General features: G+C 46.3%; 1 protein-coding gene across 1 annotated transcript; it reads right to left on the bottom strand.

Annotated features, from left to right (window-relative positions):
• Positions 1–2,044: 2,044 nt before the first annotated feature.
• Positions 2,045–16,908, bottom strand: LOC144118898 (uncharacterized). The gene is made up of 5 exons (XM_077651680.1): positions 16,793–16,908; positions 15,594–15,661; positions 9,819–9,920; positions 7,396–7,425; positions 2,045–2,487 (listed from the first exon to the last, which is right to left on the bottom strand). Exons 1-5 carry the CDS (start codon positions 16,836–16,838, stop codon positions 2,284–2,286), a joined length of 450 nt encoding a protein of 149 aa, XP_077507806.1. The 5' UTR covers positions 16,839–16,908; the 3' UTR covers positions 2,045–2,283.
• Positions 16,909–23,244: the final 6,336 nt, after the last annotated feature.

Here is a 23,244-nt window from a genome sequence, read left to right as displayed (position 1 = left end):
AGCACACGGGCCTCTAGAATTTCGCCTCCATCGAAATTCGACCGCCGCGGCCGGGATCGAACCCGCGTCTTTCGGGCCGGCAGCCGAGCGCCATAACCACTCAGGCACCGCGGCGGCCCCGTATCTCGGAATTATAGGTTAACCAGTAGTATTGACAACATTAAATCAATACCGGGATGGTGACTGATAAGTAGACATGGTAAGCACTTTTTGTTAGAGGTGCTCTATAAAATTTGCCTTCGCAAAATAATACTAGAAAATTTTTTTTTGCTTCCCTGCAACGTAGTCTTGCTCACGGGTGGAATATCATGGTAGGTAACTGAAGGATTAATATATTTGAGAGCGTATTTCTATCACTCGCTGCCAATTACTGGAATCGACTGCATCAAATAAGTAGTCAAGTGCAGACCTGAATCGGTACTGTGGGTTTTGTTATTTTTAACGCGATAGCTTCAAGCATTCCGTGCACCAGAAAATCCGGTGTCTTCACGGTCGTCGTCGTCAGGGTTGTGAGCGGAAATGCAGGCGGTCCAGCTCCTAATTGATGTGACCTTGCGACGTCATCGCCAAACACTCAGAGGATTGTGAGCAAACTGCCTTTCGTAGCAAGTGGCACTTAAATTAATGATTGCTCCCGAGAGGTTGCTCAGAAAGAGCATTCTGGCTCTCACAAGATCCACCGGCAGTGGTGTTTGAAATAGTCGCCTACCGTGTCAACATCGCTCAACCGCTGCTCCAGGAGTCATAAGAAGACTCATTGCGATCTATGGACGTAAGCAACAGAATGACCGAATCCTCATATATGGGCATGCAGGCAAAACATAGGCGACAGAAATGAAGTACTTGCGTGGGAAAGATCGCTAATGCTATCGCAGTGTACTCTTACGTCTAGGTTAAGCGTTATGTGATGGTGAAAGAAAGAACAGTGTCCGTGTCTGCAAAGTGATTTGCAAAGAGGCTCATCATACCTTTCAGTCTTACCGCGTCATACCCTAAAGTTGGAGCTTATGCGTCCCTTCAAGTTTAATCTACTTCTTTGTTACTACATTGCCCTGCTGCTTTGGTGCTGTATGCTCCGCCCCCTCCTCTATTCATGTGTCCTCCGTCTCCCGCCTTTGAGAACTGCAGGTATGTCGACATAAATTAATTATTGGCACCTAGTGCATGAATTAGGAATCACGTCATCGGGGCGTACAGTGCCTCAAGAAAAGAAGACTAAAAAAAGCCTTCGTTCGAACTTCAAAACCATTAACATTAATAACGGTCAGTGTTTGTGGGAACGAAAAGTGTAGCGAAAACCTATTCGACGCTACTCTGTAGAGCTGCTGCAGTATTGTGGCGGCCATGGCAGTTTAGGGGTATACGGCTAAGGGGATTGATTATTCTTTCAATGCTTTGTATTTTGCTCTTTGGCCGTGTAGCTTTACTGAAGTGTGTGCTAAGTTAAATAAATCTCTCATTCTAATTATTCCTCAATCCCAGGTTTTCTACGGATATGACTTCATAAGGTCGAGACATTTATTAGCGGTGAAATAAATCATTTCCAAGCACTGCTCAGCCGCCAATAACAGCATAAGCATCCGTTCTCTCTAGAATTGATAAATGACAGACATCAAGCCACATGCGGCCTAATTACTGAAAATAGTTAATTTAGTGAAATTAGTAAAAGTTACTTTTGTTACCCGGATTCAATAGAATGGCGTTAAAGGCCAGGTTAGGTTGAGTGTTGGCCCTGTTTTTTGCTGTTACCACTGCTGCGGTGTATTAGTGCTTTGACAGTGCTAAAACAATGGTGGTATTTTGTCAGCTGCTGACTTTCTTGGAGACTTTCTCCTTTAATGACCCTCATGTGAGGGCTACTGCAGTCATAAATATTTAATAATTCGTCACTAACTTCGTCCAAGCGGCAGAACAAAGAAACTGAACTCAATATACAAATTAATAGAAATGGACGAAACATAAATAGTTCCAATAATTCTTTCTTCAGATTTCTTTGACTGTTCTTGAAAGCAAGCAGCGTGGGAGGTTGAGCGTATTCGGTAGTTTCGGAATTTATTGAAAACGATAGTCACTACACAGAGCATTCCAAATCAGTTCTTCGTCAGGATGTCCAGCAAGATGCGTTTATAGCTTACCTCTCCATCGCAGCAATCCAGCAGGATATTTTCAAAGTCCCGCGACAGGGCAGTCTTAGGTTTGCTGTTTCTCCATGATGCTAGGCACTGCAGGGCCACCAAACACGCCACACCAGCAGCCGTTATCTCCGACTTCAAGGGGCCGCAACTAGCGTTCTGCAAACGTTCTTCCTGTTCCCGAACCGTAAGCGTAGGCTGCCTTTGAATTTGAACCTCCTCCCAGATCATGCCGCTCTTTAAATCCCGCAATAATTTTCTTCAGCAATTGGACCAGAGGACAAGCCCGCTTACTACGCTTTAAGTCTCCTAGCGAATGGGGCCGCTGGCAAACGCCGCGTCTGCACTGGGAAACCTGCGTGACAAAAAGAGTCGCGAAAACACTTCCATGCGCACCAGTTTTTACTTTCTGACGAAAATGCTCACCGCTGTTGAGATTGCGCTGTATTGAGGGAAATTGCGCGTAGATATACCGCCGCTCTCACCAAAGTTCAACGACTCCCTGTTTCTCATCTTGTGAGACCTACTCCTCAACACTAGGAATCTAATAAACAAAAAATGAGTTATACTCTTTGGGCCCTGGTGGGTTACCTGTATCGCTACCAAGTGCTTTAAACACTTTTTTGAATGTATAATTGACAAAAACCTAGTTTTTTATTATTTCGTAATAATGAGCTTTCCATCAGTTTTGATATGTTCAGGAAGTTTATTGAACCTCCCTGTTTTTACTAGCTCATAATTTGTACCAAAGCCTGTTGCAAGCATAGTCAACTAAAGCACACGTGTTCTGTAAAGAAGTTTAAGGGACACTTAATTACATGACATTTTGAAAATGGGATAGCATTAGTCTGAAGACAGCTCGTCCTGCTTCTCGTCCTCCGTCAGTGCTGCTCGCCTCATAGGCTGAACCTGTGCAGCTGCCGATCCTTCTTCTTCAGCGACATATTTCCATTATAGTACTCCCCACTTGCGGGGATTTTTCACTACGGAAGATGCGTGCCTTGACGTTGATCATGCCTCCATCCTAACCTGATACGCGGAGCACTCAACACGTCTGCACACAACGAAGTGTAGCTACCAACGCCACCCAGTTCACTATCGCGCTCGGCCATGTCACATGATCGTCGCACCTGCCAACTGCCAGCGCACTTGCAAATTCGACCATGTCACGTGTCTTCATTACGCCACACATCCCGGCGACTAATCAGCGCTGGGCCATGTCATCTGACCTGCCAACTGGGCCCTATCACGTGATGTCGTCACGTCACACACCCCACCGACCATTCAGCGCCCGGTCATGCTACGTAACCCTGGGACATCATCACTGTCTCAGCCAATCGGATAATTTTATGACTAATCATGCCGTTTTTTTCTCATGGTGATGTTTCTAATGCTATCGCATTAAAATTAAGGTCAAAACTGCTGCTCGAAGTTCTAACCTAACATGCTCTGCAAAATAATGCGAATAATGGAGGCAACTCCCATCCCTTTCCCATCCTCTTCCCCACGAAGCTCTTCCCATTCCTTCATCCCACTGTGCTATTCCTCATAGGGTTTAAGTAACTATCGCCAAGAGTTACCGCAATCGCCTTTATGAAGAGTAGTCCTTTGAGCAAGCATTGGTCAGCATACTGCGGCTTCCTCTTCTCTGCCTTTGTAAATGTTCTTGGTTCGAGAACGATCATTCTTACTACCATGAGAATAAAGAAAGTCGTTCTATGACAGTGATAGCGAATATGATGACCCCGACATAATGAGTGTATTGTACAATACCAGTCAAGTAAGCAGCAGCTAACACCCCTCAAGGGACCCCCCACAACCAATTGCGTGAACCGGTTCTGATGACGTCACAACAAATCCCATTTCACGTATGCACCTGCCAGTCATTTGGGATTTTTCTCTATGGGATTTACCGCGATGTCATGAGAACCGATTGACATCGTTGGCTGGAGGGCCTCCTTTGAAGAGCATTCGCCGCTGCGATCTTGACTTGTTTCTGGCTTTAGGCTTATACCTATCGATTACATAATCAAGATGCGGTGGTTCTCCTGTCGCCCACTGGAACAACGGAGTGTGAGAACTAGGCCTACAGGAGGATTCTGATTTCACTGAGCGCCTGTGCTTTCTTCCGTTGGTGAAGAGTAACCATGAACATCTCAGAACCGGTTGTGAAAGTATGAAACCTCCTTTTAAAAGTGGAGTATCTTTAAAACACCACCAAATGGTCACAGGTGAATCGGGCCGCTGGGTGTACCTGGTGTGTACGCCGCCCATAGAAACATAAAAACACATGTAAGCAAAACTTACGTATACAACTTTTTTGTTTTATAGCACACCCATGGGGGGCACTGTTCGTGAAGAGTTGACGAGCACATCAGTGCGACAAAGTGCGCCACGCCATTTTGAAGCTGTCACGAAAAATTTGCGTTGTGAAGTCGAACATGCCCCTAAAAGGCAGTCTATCAGCTGGGTCTTTCTCTGAATCACGCAAGCTTCTTGTGTAGTCATACATGCTGCCGCACGCTATAGTCCTAGTAAACACTGCCGTTCATACCGTCTAAATTTTCAATTGAAGAAAGTATTCAGACAGCAGATACCCAATAACCGAGCCATGCACAGTAGCAGCCTAAGCAGCACAGGTAATCGGCCCCAATATTGTAAACGAATTGGCAAAGGCCGGTTCTTCAAAGGACCAAAGTAAAACCATCCATCTGCAATATTGGGCTGATTACCTGTGCTGCTTAGGAGACAACCAATGCCGTAATTGCACACACAGGTAGAGCTCCTGGACGCCAGAGCCAGGGGTGGCGTCGGTCTCGTCTGACTCCTTGCCTGCAGTAGTGCGCGGTATTCTTCCTTTCGCTTGCATTGGTGTTTAAAAAACGATTTTTCTTTAATGCTGTCTAGGATATTAAGTTTGAACGACTGCACTAGGAAAAATAATTTAGAGTATGCGATAGCATGTCGGTCTGCACGAGAACCTTGCGCGATTCAGAGAAACACCCAGCGGATAGAGCGCCGTTCGGTTTCAGAACACACAGCGTCGTAATGTTGGAATGATGAGGCGTACTTGGCACACTCTTCAAAGCACTCGCTAACTGTTTACGAACGACCGCCCCCATGGGTGCTATCTGAACCGTGAAAAATATTCAGGTCAGTTTCGTTTACATATCTTATACGGGTCGCGCTACCACCTCGTGCACACAGCGGTGAGCGGTTCCCATCGACACGTTACGCTATGTTTTATAAATACAACGCCTTTGAAATTAATATCCATATCTTCACAATCTGTTCTAGGACCTTCGCGTTTGATCTTCTAAAGGGACGGCATCATATGTGGAATCTAAAATCAGGACACTGCTTTGAAAACATTTTTCTCCATGTATTCCTAAGAATGGTAAGCCAACTTTTACCACCGAGTCTAATCCGGCTATAGCGAGCGCCCCATTTGATTGTAAACACGGTGCAGGCCTATAGTCAAAAAGAATCAGTCGCTGCAGACGAGCCGCAGAAGTACTGATGGCGTAAAAATAAAGAGCCTGTACAGGGTACAGGTGGCTGAAAAAACATTTTTTTTTGTTAATAAAACGAGCTTCTGGCTTTTGCTTCTTTTATTATGTGCCGGCCTTTTTCTTTCGTTTCCAACAAAACCAGCGCCGAATATAGATGCAAAATTATTAGAGCCGGCGGTGTAAACATGGCAAATGACCGGAAAACGGGCACAGCTGATCCACTTTCACGGCAGCAACTAATTTGAATCGCGGCGTTTCCCGGCTTGCGTTTACGGTAACGGTAGGCTGTATTAAGACGTATTTTCCAGCAGTTTCATAGCAACAACAAAAAATTCAAAACGCATTTTCTGTGTCCCAAGAAGCTGCACTGCTACTGCCTCCTCAAATCACTTGAGACGCATTTTTCTTCGTTTATCATTTTCATGCCACATCAATGCTTTGTATGACATTATTACACTTACTCTCGTCGGATCACAATGAAATTTGTTATAGACACGCTTTACGTCTTACTTTTATGGAAACTTTTGCTGGTATTAGGTATCAACTTTGCTACATCCATTGTTGCCTTATCATGTTTTTTGTTGTTCCGGCACATTTTGATACTTGCTGTCAGTCATTGCGCTTTTCTTGTTTTGTTTTTTCTTCAGTTCCTCATGTTAGATGTTTCTTCTTGTACCTTCATGTGTGTATACTGGCGATAAAAAAAACATCCCTATATTTTAAAAGCAACTTGCAAAAACTGAACCAGGCAATATTTGCGTAGTGGAGGGCTCCGGAATAATTTCGACCACCTGGGGATCTTTAACGTGCACTGATATCGCACAGTAAGGCGCCCGTGTGCTGTGCGATGTAAGTGCACGTTAAAGATCCCCAGGTGGTCGAAATTATTCCGGAGCCCTCCACGACGGCACCTCTCTCTTCCTTTCTTCTTTCACTCCTTCCTTTACCCTTCCCTTAGGGCGCGGTTCAGGTGTCCAACGATATATGAGACAGATACTGCGCCATTTCCTTTCCCCAAGGAACCAATTATTATTATTAATATTTGCGAAAATTGACAACAGGTGTAAAAGTGTAACAGGAACTGACAAAGATATGTCAACTGTGAAACGTTTAGTCACCTGCAATAAATATTGAAAAAAAATGTTCTAGAGCGTGTCCTCTAAACTAGAAGAAAGTAGACAGCATCAGAAACGCCTGAAACCCAGAAAACACAGCGATTGCAACTGCACTGCAGTGACCAGAGAGATATCTGTTCTTTTAAATACAATTTGCACCTCTATAAGTAAGAACTATTTCTATAATCTTCATTAACAATGCATGACTGATTTCGTGTTCTAAGCAACTGTCAGTAGTGGTGCGAAATGAACTAAATGCCCAGTGGCACTAATTAGGATCATTGCGAGTTTCCGAAAGTTATGCCTCGCTAGCGAAAATAAATTTCTTACCTTAGTTGCTAATATTGGTGCGCTAGCTGGCATAAAGTAGAAGTTTACATTTTTATTATTTGATTCTCTGAATCTTTTGCCGTTAAGCCGTTTAATCAGGAGGAAAACGCCGCGCATTTGAAGACTACGAGCTGCTGGCACGAACATAAAAGCACCGGCCTCGACTAAACTTCTTTGGACGAAAGCTGGTAGCGACGCTACAGCAAATATATTTACCTCTACCACTCTCACGTGATCTAGAGATAAGCTAACGCGGCACATTCAAATCTATTTTATGAGTGTCAAAATCCAGAAAGCAACACACACCAGAAATCCTATGTGTGACCCGCCTCCGACCTGCAAAAAGAAGGACATCATCAGGGCATGGTAAAAAATTGGCTGGTCTATTAGCATTGCTAAGCACGAAATATTGTGCGAGAGCACGGAATTTTGCGGGCAGGCACCACCGCCATGGACCTCAAAGCGCGATTGAGGTGTTCACTGCAGCCAGTTATGCGCCTTTCCTATCCTCAAAATTAAGGGAGTCTAAATATTCCGCTGGTATTGAGAGAACGAGAGACGTACAACTGCCTCAATTTATAGGGGTCCGCCACCACCTACTCAGAGTGCAATTGGGGTGTCTACTGACCCAGTAAGCCAGTTAGACAATGAAACCCCTGGCTGAAACGCGGCACGCAAATGACGTCATCACCCCTGCTGGAAACATAGGCCACCGCCGTTCCTACCGCTACGTTCCCCTGAGCGCGACTGAGGTGCCCACTGGCCGAGGAAGCCAATTATATGCCTTTGGTTTCCTCAGAATCGACGGCTACACTTGCTACTCAATGGGCTCACATAGATACCAAAGCGCAAATCACGGCATACCGCAGTAACCACATAAAATAAAAGTTTAAATTTTCACCCAAGTTTGAGTACACCAGAGTGTCGGCCACTGTGACACCGATGCAAGCCATCCACATGACAGTGCACTGCTTATTGTAGGGTGCCCAAAGGATAGTTGGGAAGGTTTGTTTAGAGCCAAAAATTGCAGTTTATATGGGCGAACTGTAGCCCTTAAACCAGGAAGTACTGTGGCAGTAGCCACTGCAGGTGAATGTGCCAGCCGGCGGAATCAAAATGGTCAAGTCGGGATAGAGTCAGCGAAAAATGTGCGGTAGTGCAGGATTGCCTGCATTGATCAGAAATCTTGCAAACTCGAAGAGCGCCAAAAGATACTTCAGGAAGTTTAACTGGTGGACTAGTTGGCTTTGGGCCTTTATATTCATCTCATTTAGCGCAAAACACACGCCAAAAGAAAGTATCGCCTGTTTTTCGTCTTGTGTGTTTCTTTTTTTTTTGTCTGTTGTGTGTTAGCCCTAAAGGAGGTCAAAAAGATATATGCCAGAGAATTCTCTCCGAACAGGGAAGAAAATAGTGACAAAACTGCGAGATCACAGCGGAAAGCAAAAAATATCCCTTTAGAATACGCTAATGTACTTCGTTAAGAAGCATATACAGCGGATCTGTACAAGGAACAGCCGAACAGTGCAGATGTGCAAACAAGGAAAGCGGGGAGATAAGCCTCAGCGTCTGTTATTGAGCCTGAAACTGCGTTAGTCGAATACGATAGTGCTGCATCTGACCGCCCATGTCATCTCTGGGAAGGTGCCCCCTCTTTCAGGAGCTGCTACATCGATTGCCCACTATTCCATGCTCCTTGTCGCGTGCAGATTTTCGCAGTAGAAGCATACAAGCCAGTTTGTTGTCCCGTTACCACCTCTGAGCTTGAAAATTGGTTGTTGGGGAAAGGAAATTGCGCAATATGTGTCTCACATCTAGGCCGACACCTTAACCGCGCCGTAAGGGAAGGGATTAAAGAGGGAGAGCAAGAAGAAAGGAAGAAAGAGGTGCCATTGTGGAGGTATCTGGAATAATTTCGACAACCTGGGGATCTTTAACGTGCACTGACATCGCACAACACACGGGCGCCTTAGCGTTTCGCCTTCATCGAAACGTGGCCGCCGCGGTGGGGTTCGTACCCGGGAACTCCGGGTCAGTAGTGGAGCGCCCTAACCACTGAGCCACCACGGCTTGCCTGTGCAGCTTGCTGAAATATTCACTCGACGTTCATAACAGGTTCTCATGTCTTCAGTTTTGCGGTCGCAAACGCTGTTTCGTCCACACTGGCATTACTTCAAACACCGAGTCGAGGATTGCGGAAATACTTCCGCCGGAGGTATTTTGGGTAAGCTGTACCGTCATCGCCTGCCAATTTTGTTTGCAAACAGAAAAAGGTCGGCACTGGGTTTTCCCTCAAGCTATGACGTCATCCGAGTCGCGATGTGCCAGAACTTTCCGTGCGCTGTGTCGCCACCTGTTCGTGTGGCGTGACACTTGGAAGGCGCGTGCCACCGCTTTGTCTTTCTGTTCCTCCTCCGGTAAGACGTAAGCCCATCTCGGTTCTTCGGCGCGGTTTTCGCTGTGTTGTTGCTTTCGTTACAAATATTGTATACCATCACGCGGGCTGGGCTTCTATAAATAGCTATCACTGCAAAAATTCCTTGTCCTCTTACGACTAAATCATCATAAAACAGGACCACTTTTCTGCAGTGGGCACAGTGCCAGTTATCTCGGGAGAGGCAGCCATGGCACAGTAATTAAAAGAACTTCCACCCCCACAATTATTCCGATTCACAAACGCGGCCAAACATTATCCCTCTCTTTCGACCTCAGCACGTTTATCCACTCACCCTGCACGGCGTGCCATCAGTTTCAATGTGGATGAAAATCCGAGGCTGAGGGTTGCTTGATAGCAGAAGACATGGGAAAGTACATGGCGTTATAGCAGATGTCTGTGGAAAGGGAAGAAATTAGTTCACACATAAGCTACCTGAAAATAAGATAAGCAAAACTGAAAGCTCGACGAGCTGGACTGGATTCATCATAGAGCCGTGTCGTCATTTCTTTTCAGTCCTCGTTTTTTGTGCTAATTCTGTGATGTAAAATGAGTACTTTAGCAGCTTTTTTTGTTTTTATTACCATGCAAAGATAGTTCGGGGATTAGTGCAGCCTAACGGAAGTCGATTACGGGCTCTCAGGACGGCAAAGGACTCACGTATCGCTTCGCACATGGCGCAGCGACTATCTTGCAAACACGAACTCGCACTACGTTTATAACTGCTAGGGATGTGCAAAACGCTTATTTCAGTGGCGCTCTCCGCGATCTACACCTCAGTTGTTAGAGAATACAAGTTTCCTCTCAGGCGGCAGCCGCGATTCCTAACTCAAACCATATATTCATTTGAATATTTTTGTTCCTACCACGATACCCATGTTCCAGAGTCAACGACTGTATCGGTACATCCTGTTATTCGTAAATAAGCACCTAAGGAGGAGGAAAAAAACATTTATTGCTGTACTGTACTAAATTGGGAATGAGGTGGGGATGGTTGTTGCGCTGGGTGGCAGTCACTACTCCGGGACGCCATTGACCGCCGCTGCTGCCCGTGCTCTCTGCACCAGGGCCCGCTGGGCCTCCAGGTCCGAGCAGGACGGGGCCGCCTCCTAGCTAGCTCTCCCTAGATGGCTGACTTACATCGGCTATATGTGTATTGTACTGGCAGGCCTACACCATGTGGTATAGGTCAATGTACTGCCCGCAGAATTTGCACCTGCACGCCCGTGTAGGGTCCACGTGTTTTAGTGTGGCGGTATTTAAGAAACACCCGGTTTGGAGCCATCTAAGGTGGCACTTCTCGGTTCGGTTGAGACCCATAGCGGCCCCGGGAGCGCCCTGCTGCAGAGGCGTAAATGGTTTGTAATATCCGCGTAAAAATTAGCAGGATTGGTATGATCGCCGCGGCAGAACCTAAAAAAGAAACAATGAGGAACGCTTGCAATCACATGTAAGTGAGAAACACGAAAAAGAAAGAATACCGCATCAGATGAAACGGCGAGCGCAGCTTATGTAGTTGGGGGTAATCATAAATATAAAGCAAAAAATATTTTACAAACGCACAGAAGAAATGCGTTCAAGCCATATACGGTAATAGCAATTTACGTCCGAACAGAATACTGTAAGTAGGACTGTAGAATTCATTGAAACACAACTCTGTACACAATAAAGAAAGCAATTTAGAACCTACACAAAACCTGTAAACAAACGGCAAGGCCAGGAATAGTGAAGTATTCTAAACTGTAGCAGAAGTGAAAAGTGATCAGTGCTAATTATGTTCGGTTATATTCGCCTTCATTGTTTTTTTTTTTTTTAACCGAAAGCATTTTTGCTCCCCTCCGTATCTTCCTCACTGTGCTCACCGTGTGCGCGAGTTTGACCTTGAACCGAGGAGAGACCACAGACCCTTTGGCGTCTCCACTTCCCCTCCTCCTGCACTCAGAAACATACTGTGATCAATAAGTGCATGGGCGTCTTCTGACTCACACCAGTGCGCGCATCGCAATGTGTGCCCGCCCACTGTTTCTCGTGCCTGTATATCGCGCTTTTCGTGCCGCATTCTGCCGTGCACTTGCCGCCCTTTCCGCCTCCGGACCCGTCCTCTATTCTATCTCTTTAACTCCTCTCCCCCAACCCTGCGCAGTGCAGCGAAGGTGTTCTCCAAGAAACAGTTGCACGCCCTGCACACAAATGTTTCACCAACGACCAGAACCACTTACCCCGCTACAGCTATGACGTCACTCAGCCGCCGAAACCGATCGCTTGCCTCTGCCTAGTCCCGTGACAACTATGGCGTCACTCAACCACAGCTACGCCGGAGACATGCGCTTGCTGTGTCTAGACAGCCTCCGCTGCCGCTCAGCCGGTGCCAACGTTTTTAGATAAGGACAGTTGGAAAACTTGCCCCCGGGAACCGGCCGCACTTCCGTTGCCGCTTCCATCTCAAAGAGCCGCATGCGCCATGTCTAGGGTTTTGACAGTACCACGTTAGTTTTCTTGGTTTTATATTCGCAGCCGCTACGCCCATTGGCTGCGCTTGGTCACGTGGAGAGTTTGCTCTATAAGTGGCCTACGCTGGCTCTCGCCTCGCATCCTGTGCGCCGGGTGCGGCTGCTTCAAGCCTCGCTCGTCCACCTATTGGAAAGTTCGCGTGCGCTCTACGCCTGCGGTACGTCAGGCCAGGATGCTCGGGTTGAGCTTTTGGCTGTAGATCTCGGCTGAAACTTAAAGCCCTCCTTTCCGCGGTTCCACGCGGCAAAACCAGACAAACACGACGTGCCGCTTACCCCCTCGTAGTTTGGGTTTCTCCCGTGTGTAATACGCGGGTGTGCAAAGTAGACTGTAAACTTCCCTGTATTGATTAGATCACTAAAAATTGAGTGTCCGTATATAAAGCATGCAAAAGCTTAAAAAGACAATATATGGTTTCTCTTTCTTTTTCTTGCGGCATACGCACTTTTAATTTTTTCTTCAGCCACTTTCCCTGTTTTAATGAGTCGTGATGAAAATATGATATTCCTGGTGGTTGAGGCATTTTTTATAAGTGAAGTGATCGATACTGGGAGCACGGTAGCTTTACTTCTTGGATGTGTATCTAATACGCATGTGATAAGCTATTTGCCAACACGTTTTCAACGAGCCCGGCTAATGTTATGGTTATAAATGCTACTAAGGCATCTTGTTTCATTAATACAAAAGAGACGAAGGCGCAACTTACGTTTGTATTCATTATCAATACGTTTCTGTACGCACGCGAGTCACCGTCTGCTGACGCTCCTCAAGCTGGAAATAGCAGACGACGCGCCCATCCCAAAGCGACCGCAGCGCCACCGCCTAGGTGGCACCCGTTCTGGGTCCGCTCTGCGCCCGGCTGTCCTTATCTAAAACGTTGAGCAACGTTTTTAGATAACGTTGGATAAAACAAAGAAAACTAACGTGGCCCTGTCAAACCCTAAAAATGGCGCTCGCGTCTCTTTAAGATGAAAGAGGCAACGGAAGTGGGGCCGATTCCCGGGGGCAAGTTATAGGCAAGTTTTCCAACTGTTCTTATCTAAAAACGCTGGCCGGTGCCAACGGATTGCAACAGCTCTCGACAATTTAACGGCAGCAGTCGTCATGAATGATCCAAGCGAGACGCCTCGTGAACTGTCTGCGTCTCAGAGGTTGCGAAGACGACAGGCCGAATCCGATCATCCAGTGTACGCAGCTCGCCGAGAGGCAGCCTTAAAGCTTTTGCTTTGGTTACTTTCGTTCAGCCGGGTTAAACATTTGCCTAGTTTCTTATTTCACTCGCTCTTTTATCCCTTCTTTACGGCGCCGTCCGGGTCTCCACCGAGATACGTTAGACAGTTACTGCGCCGTTTCCTTTCCTCAAAAAAACAATTTTCAAATATCAATTTTCATTACCCTCCCCCGAGTCCCGGGGCTCCTGACTACATGGGAGGAATGAGAGATCGTGCTGCGCTCGATGGACCCGCCCACGTCATGGAACTCCATGAACTCATGAGCTCAGTGCAGTGGGGGCGTTGGGGAACCCAGGAACCTACGTGTCCCAGAAGCCTTGGTCATTGAAGTTATTTCTCTTCCTCTACTTCCAGACGACGAAGATAGTTATGGCTATTGCATGAGTTGAATTTATTTTGGCAGTTATCCCGAAACGCCTATAGTGCGTACACGAAGGGGAGATAAACGAGTGGCAAAAATTGGCCGTGTCTTAGCTGGGCTATGTCAGGATATACGTAGCGACAGGTACGTTTCCTGGCTGAGCTTGTTGTGGTAACTGTATGTTTAGCAATGGGAGACATTGGGCTCCATCTCGGCGACTGTTCCTCTGTCTGTTCGGGCGTCTCCGCTGCTCTCTTCACCTCCTTACGTTCATTCTCTCTTTGTTGAGAATTTGAGTAGCCAAGCGCCAGGCGACAACCTCAGGATCGGAAGAGTTAATCTTCCCTTGTCTATACCGCCGTTTAGCAGCGGCTCGACTGTCCTTCTGTGCATCCATATCAAACGTTGTGATACAGCTGCCCATTACATCTCAGCCTTTTATACACAATGCTGCGCATGCGACGCACGGTTCAGGTGATAGAGCGGCGTGCGGCGAGGCGGCGACGAAGCGCAAGCCGCACCCGCTGCTCCTCTCTGGTTGTCATGGCAACGGCGCATGCGCACAACTTTCCTCTCCCATGATCCGCGAAATGCTCGACTGGTAGCCCAGTTTAGCTCACGCTACAAAAAGTAATTTAAAGAAAATAAAAGGCGCAGTCATTATCTGAATTTTAGGTGGACACCTCAATCGCGCCCCGAGAGAAGGGATGGAGGAGAGAGTGAAAAAAAGCAAGTCAGAGGTATAGTGGGAGGGCCCCGGAATAATTTAGACCACCTGTGGATCCTTAAATGCTTAGAAACAGCTTCTTTTGCCTGAATATATTGAAAAGCGGATGATTCCTACAGATGAAACAAGCGCCATAATCCTAACCAAATATGACGAAAGATAACACCTTTTTTTTTCAAACGTATGCGCCCAGTTTGGTGTTCTTGCTCGGGGCAAAGAATGAATTCCGAGAATTGCTATCGAACCTCGAAAACCAACCAGCACTTCTGTTGAGACCCATTATTCAAACCTTTATTTGTTTGAGCGCAAACAAATTCAAGGTGTAATGTGCTCTTTCACACAAGTGCGGCTTCCTCGAGACGACTGAAAACATCGTATCAGGATGAGTTTTGTCACTAATAAGAAATATGCTACATGCGCAATACTAATCTCCTCTAAAGAATGTTTATCGAAGTAAAATATTAAGTATTCATTCTCAAAGTTTGCTGTATACTGAGTAAGTCCGGTGTAAAGTGCAGGCTCATCGTTCTAGCGGCAAGCGAGCATTTTCCGCAAATGCATCATTTTTTGAGTCCGTGTAATGGTGCCTCAACAGCTAACCAGCTGCTACTTTTTAAGATGTTCACTACCTCCCTTAGTGATAGAGTTCCTAGATGTTTCACTTCGCTCTTTACCTTTCGAACTAGCGCAAGCTTGTTTATGAGGCTTGACTAAGCTCTGTGCGAACCTTCAGTTAGTTTGTGATTGATGAGGGTTTAACGCCCCTTAGGGACTCAGGCTAAGAGGGACGCCATAGTGAAGGGCTCCGGAAATTTTGATCACCTGGGGTTCTATAACGTGCACTGACATCGCACAGTACCCGAGCCTCTACCATTTCGCCTCCATCGAAATTCGACCGCCGCGGCTTGGATCGAGCCCGAGTCTTTCGGGTCAGCAGGCGAGCGCCATATCACTGAGCCACCACGGCGGCTGAACCTTCCAGTTATAAATAACGAGTTTATAAGGCTAAAGGCTGGCTTCTTGCTATGCTCTCGCTTCCCTAAGGTGAACAAAAACACTGTACGTGCCGCGATAAGGTATAGTGGCTCGTTTCAAAAATGCAATATGCACACTGAGCATGATATTGCGCACATTTTGTGCGCAGAGACAGAGTGCACAGGTTCAGACGCGTAATACCAAAGGCCACGAACTATTAGCTTAAAAATTTGCGCATGCAGCAAACAGAGAACACATACTTACTATCGACAGCGGAGTCAGCCGGTAGCAGTACTGCCTGGTTGCGATACTGGCCTGGATAAAGGAGAAGACTAACCCAAAGCGCAGAAAGTATAAACACTCGAATATCCAGTAATTTTTGGTGACATCAGCTCAATCGCATAGCTGCTTGTAGTTGAATTGGCTGGCCAATAATTTTGAGACGACCAGCTGAACAGACAGACTGGCTATGTGAAATAGGCGTCACTAAAATGAGTCTTTTGTCTCGGTGTTCTTGTCTGCTCAGCTGATCCCTCCAGAGAATGAAAGCCTATATATACGTACTTGTATGAGGGCCGATAATTTTTTCGGCAATAGAATTATCATATATTCCTCTCGCGAAAGCAAAGCTACTGTAGCATTTTATATCACAAAATAAAACCATTGCTATTTCAGGAATTAAATCCTACGGCATGCAATCTCCGTCACTCTTCCATCGACAGTAGTAGCTCAGACACCCAGTCTCAGGGCAGATTTGTGCCACTTTCTCACCCGCACAGGTCTGCTCTTATTTCTTTCACTTATCTGATGTTTGCAAAAGGAAAATGTTCGACAGAATATTCACATCAAAATTACCGCGTGTCCTTAAAAGGACGAATTTAAGGCAGCATATTTCATGAATAATACTGTCATAGCAACGCCATTTTTGTGTAACCACTTGCTTGTCTGTGTTTTAACCCCTCTTCCCCATGGCATCAAAGCAGAAGCTTATTTCGGCAAAATAAGAAACAGAGACGCCTTATTTCCTTCCTTTCGCTTGAGGCAAAGGAGAGGAAGCCATCGTTGCACGGCACCTTTAGTACCTGTTGCATAAGTGCGCCTACTATTGCACTCTTAACCACATGACCACTTATGGCTCGATCTCAAGAACGCGCACTTCTCTTCCTACGTCTTTCATAAGGCCCAGGTCACCTCGAACATACTGTCTTTGGACAGCGGAAGAAAGCGACGGTTTTCATGTATACTACTTTTGTGCGGGCAGTAGCAGGGAACAGAAAGCCTATTAACTCGAAGAAAGAGAAAAATTTTTTCACACAGCTACTGCTCCAAAAAATGAGTGCACATCTTATCCCGCCGGAAAATAACACATAAATAGCAACCGATTCATTGGCACTATCTGTTCTAAGTCCGTTAAATGAGTGGTATAACTTAAAGCTATATCTCTAGATTAACTTAACACTCACCCATAGTTAAGGTCAGAACGGGCAGAAAATACTGTGTCGGTGCCATGCTCGCACAGTTCCTTCCAGTGCTACGAAAGAGGCGATTGTTTTGCACTGTTTGTCGTCCGTTCCAGTGTATCTGCAAGAGCTAATATAGCCTGCTTTCAAGGACGACACCTCAATAATGACCGGCTTGTGCTTGTGTACCCTAGCCATTGTTTCACAATTTCGTCGACCCGCGTGAAAAAAAAAAAAACAATTGGATTACAACCTTGAGCAGGCCTGCCCTGTCCCAAGGTCTATGCTTGCCTTTTTTCATCGTAGTATAAATTTTTGCTCCTAGAGAATAGGCCAAGAATATTTCTTTAGAGATAGGTGTCAGGTTTGTTTGATAGCACTGAATTCTTGAAACTGCTTTGTTTTTTTTTTCTATATCCGCACCATCAACGTGTTCTCGTGTGTAGACAAAATAGCACAGTAAGTGTTATTACTCACAATCAAAGATCTCAGCACTGTACGAATAAAAGAATCGAATGAAGATAGGTCAACGTGCTAAGGGAATCCATGAATATGTAGTCGGTTGCTAATTCAGTACATTTCCAACTGCACAGGGGGATCAGTTTTGACTACTTGAGCTTGGAGAGCACCATAAGCGTAATCCACATGACAAGGGCTGTGTATAAAGATTTGAGGTGAAGTTGCACGTAATATGAATAAGGTACATAATTGTTGCATGGTTGCTGCTCCATCCTGCACATTACATTGACGATTTTCGCGGGCATCCTCCCAATTCATCGCGGGTAGGACCGCATTCAAGGTCGGCAGAAAGTACCGGCTGAAATAAAACAGCATTGATGAAGTAACACGGACAGTTGAGCGAGTTGGTACATCATTTTAAAACTTTCGAAAGCGCTGCTACGGGGGACACCAAGAGAAAAAGAACGATGAGCTTGGCGTGGCTAACATCACAGAATTCGGAATGCGACGATATGTGCATGTAAGTGTATAACGCTTGCTTGGCAATGCAGTGCAGTTTCTTTCATATACTGCCTTGAGAAAGTAGGTTCTGAGGCCTATACAACTTCTTTCAGAACTTGTTCATGCAGCGCGCATACGAACAGCATAGAGCAAATCTGAGCTGTCTTTAGAATGTGACAGCTCTTCAGACTGCTGCTCTAGTCAGCTTTACATGTGTATCAGTGAACCAATCATGCTCTAATATTTTGGTACAACGGGATGACAAGAGCCGTCACTTTGTCAGAAATGACGAAACGTTATGCGGAGTGTCGTTTTTGCACTTGCGGAAACCGGGTAATTTAGAATGAAGAAAAATATTTTATTTTTTGTTGTTTTTTTATAAATATGGGATGCCGAGACCTTCCGGAACAATCTGCACTCACTCTCCACTTTTGAGCAGAGCCTCAATAGCTAGGTTTTCGGAACAAAATTAGAAGTGTGCATGCCTAATTCCTCCTGAGTTTAAACTCGATCGAATTTTCGATACAAAAAAATATCTGTGCCTAATACACGTTCAGAGTGATGCCGATGAGAGTTAGCAGTGTTTTTATTTGGTCTTTGCAATCCATGGGCCTTACTGATTCATGGATCTTTTACAGGGTATTGGAGCCCACGTGCCCACACCTGTCGGTTCGGACGCGCCTTACACTTGGCATCGGCCCTTTCGTCCTGCAGCGAAAGCTTAGTTGAACGGGACGCCTCCTCCCTCTTACGAGCCGTCACCGCTCGTTATGCGACGTGTCCTGCACCCGAGCTTATTGGTAAGAAGGAAAGTACAGAAATTTGCGGTGTTCCTGCCCACCAGGTATTGCACTTTAACCAAGGATGATGACTTTGGCGTTGAAGCAATTAATTGCTTATCGCACAGATATCATTACGGAGTACGCAGTAGAAGCTGGGCAGTAGAGTATCAAGACAGGGTATTGATAAGCTCTCTCGGGACGCAAATTTTCACAAGCTCTTGAACTACTAATGAGATCGTGTTATTACCTGAAACATATGCATATTACTCCGTATCGACTTATTTCCTGACAAATTCTACTCTGTTCATGTCTCTTAATGTTACATCTACCATTTGTTACATCTACCAATTTGCAGTGCTGTCCTCAATATGAGTTAAAGCCTTTTCTTCAGCCTCCACCTTTCTAACATATCGATAAGTACGGACTCGGTACAGTTGTGAAACCGGCTCGTTGGCAAAATCTGCTAAAGTGCCCTTTACTACATGAGAGTACTTGACTAATTCATTCGATCGCATTCTTATTCTCAAGGTATTTCACACTCAAGGAACTGAAGCTGCGATCACCACCAGCCTTAATTATATCTATACTTTACCACTTCGAATGCTACCATACCTATCGTTAATTGCTGATTTCTTCCGAGGCTTTTGAAATTTAGTATTTCATATATATTGCGAAGCTCATGAAGAGACTCTGCTAAACACGCAGAAGACAAATACAATGGCGAACAGGCAGCTCGTGCTCAAACTCAGCATTCGCACCAAGCTGGCGTCAGTCACCTGTTCTGCTCTTAATAAACCCCCGCTTGTGGCAACTTGGAGGTGTCGGCTGTACAGTTGGCCCGAAGACTGATCCCCAGATCAAACTTTCACCGGTGTCGTCGCCTTGCTTGTCTTGCATCTTCCGCGCAGACAGTATCTATGGGTGGCGACGCTCCGAGGCCCGTACTAAGCAGTTCGTCACAACATTACCGTGAACCGCGCTCATCCCTAAGCTCGAGCGGTGAGCCCAGCTAGCAACTTGGTGAGCTCAACTACCAACTGTGAGCCGCTACCACAGGTTGGACTACTCCGCTCGGAATGCCGACGTTGTCTTCTCCCTTGTCGACACGGCCCTAACGTGGCATGAGGACCACGGAGACCTTTTAGCGTCCTGGTGCCGCTTTGTGGAAGATATAAAGAAGTGCTTCGGTTACTTGGTCGCAATGAAGTGAGCTGAGCAAGCGCTTGCTCAAAGGGCTCAGCTTCCAGGTTTGACATGCACCGAGTATACCGAGGAAATCTTCAAGTTATGCAAAGTTTTCTGCCCGTGCATTTCAGAAGCAGTGAAAGTTAAGCGCTTGCTCAAAGCGTTTGCTGAATACATATACAATGTTCTTATCTGTAGAGCAGACCTTCAGTGTTTTTCCAACGTCATACAGCTGTGCCGCACGTTAGAAGGTTTGACAATGCGCCGAATAACCCGTAAGTTCGGACGTTTGGCTGGAGTGCCGACGTTTCAGTTTGACGCATCTTCGTCTTTGTCTTCCGGTCTTCAGTCAACGATTCCCCGGATCATTCGTGAAGAACTGACCCGGTAGTCGCTGGAACTCACCTAGAAGCCTTCGGGTCACTTTACTGCGTATTGGACGCGTCCGTCTTCTAGCACGGTGCATTTTTCGGGGCGCCAAGAGCCTCGGAGTTCGTTGCTGAGCCATATCTCGAGGTAGCCCCGAAGCCTCTATCTAGCTATTACTACCAGGCGCCGACTGTTATGACGAAAACGTTCAACGCAGCTGTTTGCATATACATACTGACTGCTTGCCCGTGCAAGCTGTTGCTCGTTTCCCTCTTGTGTACTCTCGCGACCACATGTCGCGATTTTGCCCGTGGCGCCAAAGGTCGTATTACTGTTCTCTACGGCACATTACCGACCTGCTCCTTATCGGCGACCAACATTCTCCCCTGGTTCCGGAGAGCCCCACCTGCGCCGTTGCGCTGTCATTCTCAGCCATCGGTGAAAAGCGTGGCACCACCTCCAGCGCCCTCAGTGCGCCACTCCGTCTCGCTTTCGCCGGAAACTAGTCTGCGCGACCTACGGGGTCAAGGCGCTGGGTGTCTTCCGCCTGAAGGCATCAAACGCTTTGTTGTTGTCTTCAGGAAAAAAATTAATGTGCTTGTTCATTGTGTACCTCATGACTCTAGTTGATACCAGAGCCGCTGTTTACGTTTTCAGTGCTGCGCTTAGCTGTCTCCACGGATGTAAAGTTGCGTTTCGGTTCGAAAAAATGTCCAGTTTTTTTGCGTGAGCGGCGAACCGTTGCATTTTACTGGGGTGTGCAGTGCTCTTCAAATCTCTTTTAGGAGCATCGAAACACAGCCAATGTTGCCAAATTGTTCAACTTTTAGGACCTAATTGCGAAATGCACCAGTGCTGCTAGAAAGGTTTGGCCGCTATTCAATGAGCTCGCAAAAGTTATGTGTCTGAGTGCGCTACCCGGTATTTCTGGCACAAGTAGAACTGCAGACATTTTGCAAGGTAAAATGGTTACCGTTGTCAGTGTTGCGAAGGCTTTTCATCAAGAAAGCTAAACTCTAGTTTAAGGGATTACTATTGTACTCCAACACCAATTTTACGGCAGGCCATGCAGTTGAGAATGATTACGTGAAACGTAAAAAAAGGAAACGCTGGCCATAGTAGAAGCAGGAAACCTATCTGTCCGCTCGCATGCACAGGTACTGTTTACTGTTGCAAGTGTAGAGCAAGCTAAATGTCCAAGTATGCCCAAAACATGGCACAGAGAGCCTGTGCTGTTCCGCGGAAGGTATCACTCATTGCGATGATCCGTATGGGCTGTAGTTTGGGTACGCCGTGACTCGAGACGTAGGTTGGAGTTATTCGCAACAAACGATGGAAAGCACAAGCGCTGGTTGGCTGCCAATATTGTTCGTGTTTCATAAGAAGGCCTGAACTATGACACCACACTATTTGTTTTTGAGGGTCCTATACTTTAGTTCTTTTTACACTGTTGCAACATACTAAAGCAAAATATATTTGAGGATACAGTGTGTGCAATGCTTGTAATCAACAGCAGAGGTTTTTTTTTTCTCTTGCGCTAACTTTCGGTGCTCACTAAGTAATTCTTAGTTGTTGTTTTTTTTTGTCAAGAAGTGTGTCTTGTGCTCGTTGAACGTAGGAACAATGTGATCCAGGTACCCGTACTTTGCCCTGCAGGAAGTTGTTTGCCATATACCGCTATTTTTCGGCAGAGATTACATCATGCAAACGGGTAGATGCATTAATGAACACCTGCTATAACAGCACAACAGTATGCAAGAAATTTCCATAAAAGGCCATGTTCCTGCCTGTTGTAGGGGACAAGCAAAAAGGAACCGCTAGAGCAAAAACGAATTACTTTTTATATCAGAATCAGACTTGGAATAGAATTTGAAATGGAATAGATTGGCGATGAAAGACGACTGCTGTCCCTTTTTCTCCTCACCAATCCATTTGATCGACTCAACTTTTGCACTAGTCACTCGTCTTGCCTTTCCAAGGCTGTGCTTTTTCATGGTTGTCGCACCAGTAATTTTGTAGCGAGAGCTACATTACGGTAGCATTTCGAGCCTTCAGCGTGGCGACGACGCCACTCTGTGGCTGCGCTGCCACCCTGTGGGTGCGCGGCCACCCTGTGGCTGCGCCCCCACGCTGTCACGTGGTTGGTTACGTGGTGTGGAGCAGCTGCCGTCGGCGCGGCGCCGTGGCTGATCACGTTGTTCGTCACGTGGTTGGTCACGTGACCAAGTTCCACTCGGCCAGCTATAGCTATCGCGTCACTCCAGGTTTAACCAAAGCAAAACCACCACCAATTATTTTAGTGTTTTTTTCCGTGTGATCAAAGCCCTTCCCTGCCCATCCCCTGTGTGTAGGCGACGTTGTTTCGCGGCAGGCCTTGAGGAAAAGTGCCACTCGTTCGAGGTTTCGTTACGCGTTCTTGTTGTTTTCGTTTTGTTCTATTTTGTTCTTGTTAGTTCTCCCCGTCCTATGCAGTCATATCATTTGTCGGTCTCCACATTTCCGCACCTCGCTCTGCGAAATAAATCTACAGTTCTGTGTCACTGCTCCTCCGTGCGTGTGTCACTGTGTCCCGTCTGTCACGTAATATCTTCGCTTTCTTTCGAATATCTAGCTTTACCGTTAGCGCGTCATTCCTTTATATTGCCTTTGTTTACTACGAGGACGAGGCGGCGGAAAAACCTGAACTGGGCAGATTGCTTGTAGGAAGTCGATGTGTGCGACGACAGTCAAGCCAGGCATAGATGTGCCAGACAAGTGATTCTCCTGCCGAGGTCTTATAGGCCGGATTCGGTGACGGCGACCCCTAAGATGCGCGGCTCAAGTTCATCGGGATCCGTGACTGCGCATCGGCCCCGCAGCGATCGCCTGTAGCCTTTCCATTCCGTAGATAATCCAACGTCTCCCCATTTCTACCGAACTCTTCGTTGTCAATGTAGTTCGATCTCTGCATCTCGACTCGTACTTTTGTTTAGCTTCGTTCAATCGTGTAACACTGTGTTCGTGTACAGAATCTTTTTCGGTAATTGTACCAGGATTCCCTATGTATTAATTTCCCGATGCCCTCTCCTTTGTCTAATAATATGCATCGGGTTTGCGTGATAACAAGATGACTGTGGGCTTCACATGCGCAGTGTGTAGGCCGCACTATCGTGAAAGCTA

This window comes from Amblyomma americanum, chromosome 2, assembly GCF_052857255.1.
Source record: "Amblyomma americanum isolate KBUSLIRL-KWMA chromosome 2, ASM5285725v1, whole genome shotgun sequence".
Taxonomy (NCBI): domain Eukaryota; kingdom Metazoa; phylum Arthropoda; class Arachnida; order Ixodida; family Ixodidae; genus Amblyomma; species Amblyomma americanum.
Note: the sequence above shows the minus strand (reverse complement) of the source record. Positions and strands in the feature narration are given on the sequence as shown.

Excerpts from the sequence above, each read along its gene's own strand:
- LOC144118898 (XM_077651680.1), bottom strand. The coding sequence starts at position 16,838 with ATGGCACCGACACAGTATTTTCTGCCCGTTCTGACCTTAACTATGG. Across the intron at positions 9,921-15,593 it reads GGCTGACTCCGCTGTCGATA|ACATCTGCTATAACGCCATG; the intron begins GTAAGTATGTGT and ends CCCTTTCCACAG. Across the intron at positions 2,488-7,395 it reads GGTCACACATAGGATTTCTG|GTTTCCCAGTGCAGACGCGG; the intron begins GTGTGTGTTGCT and ends TTTGTCACGCAG.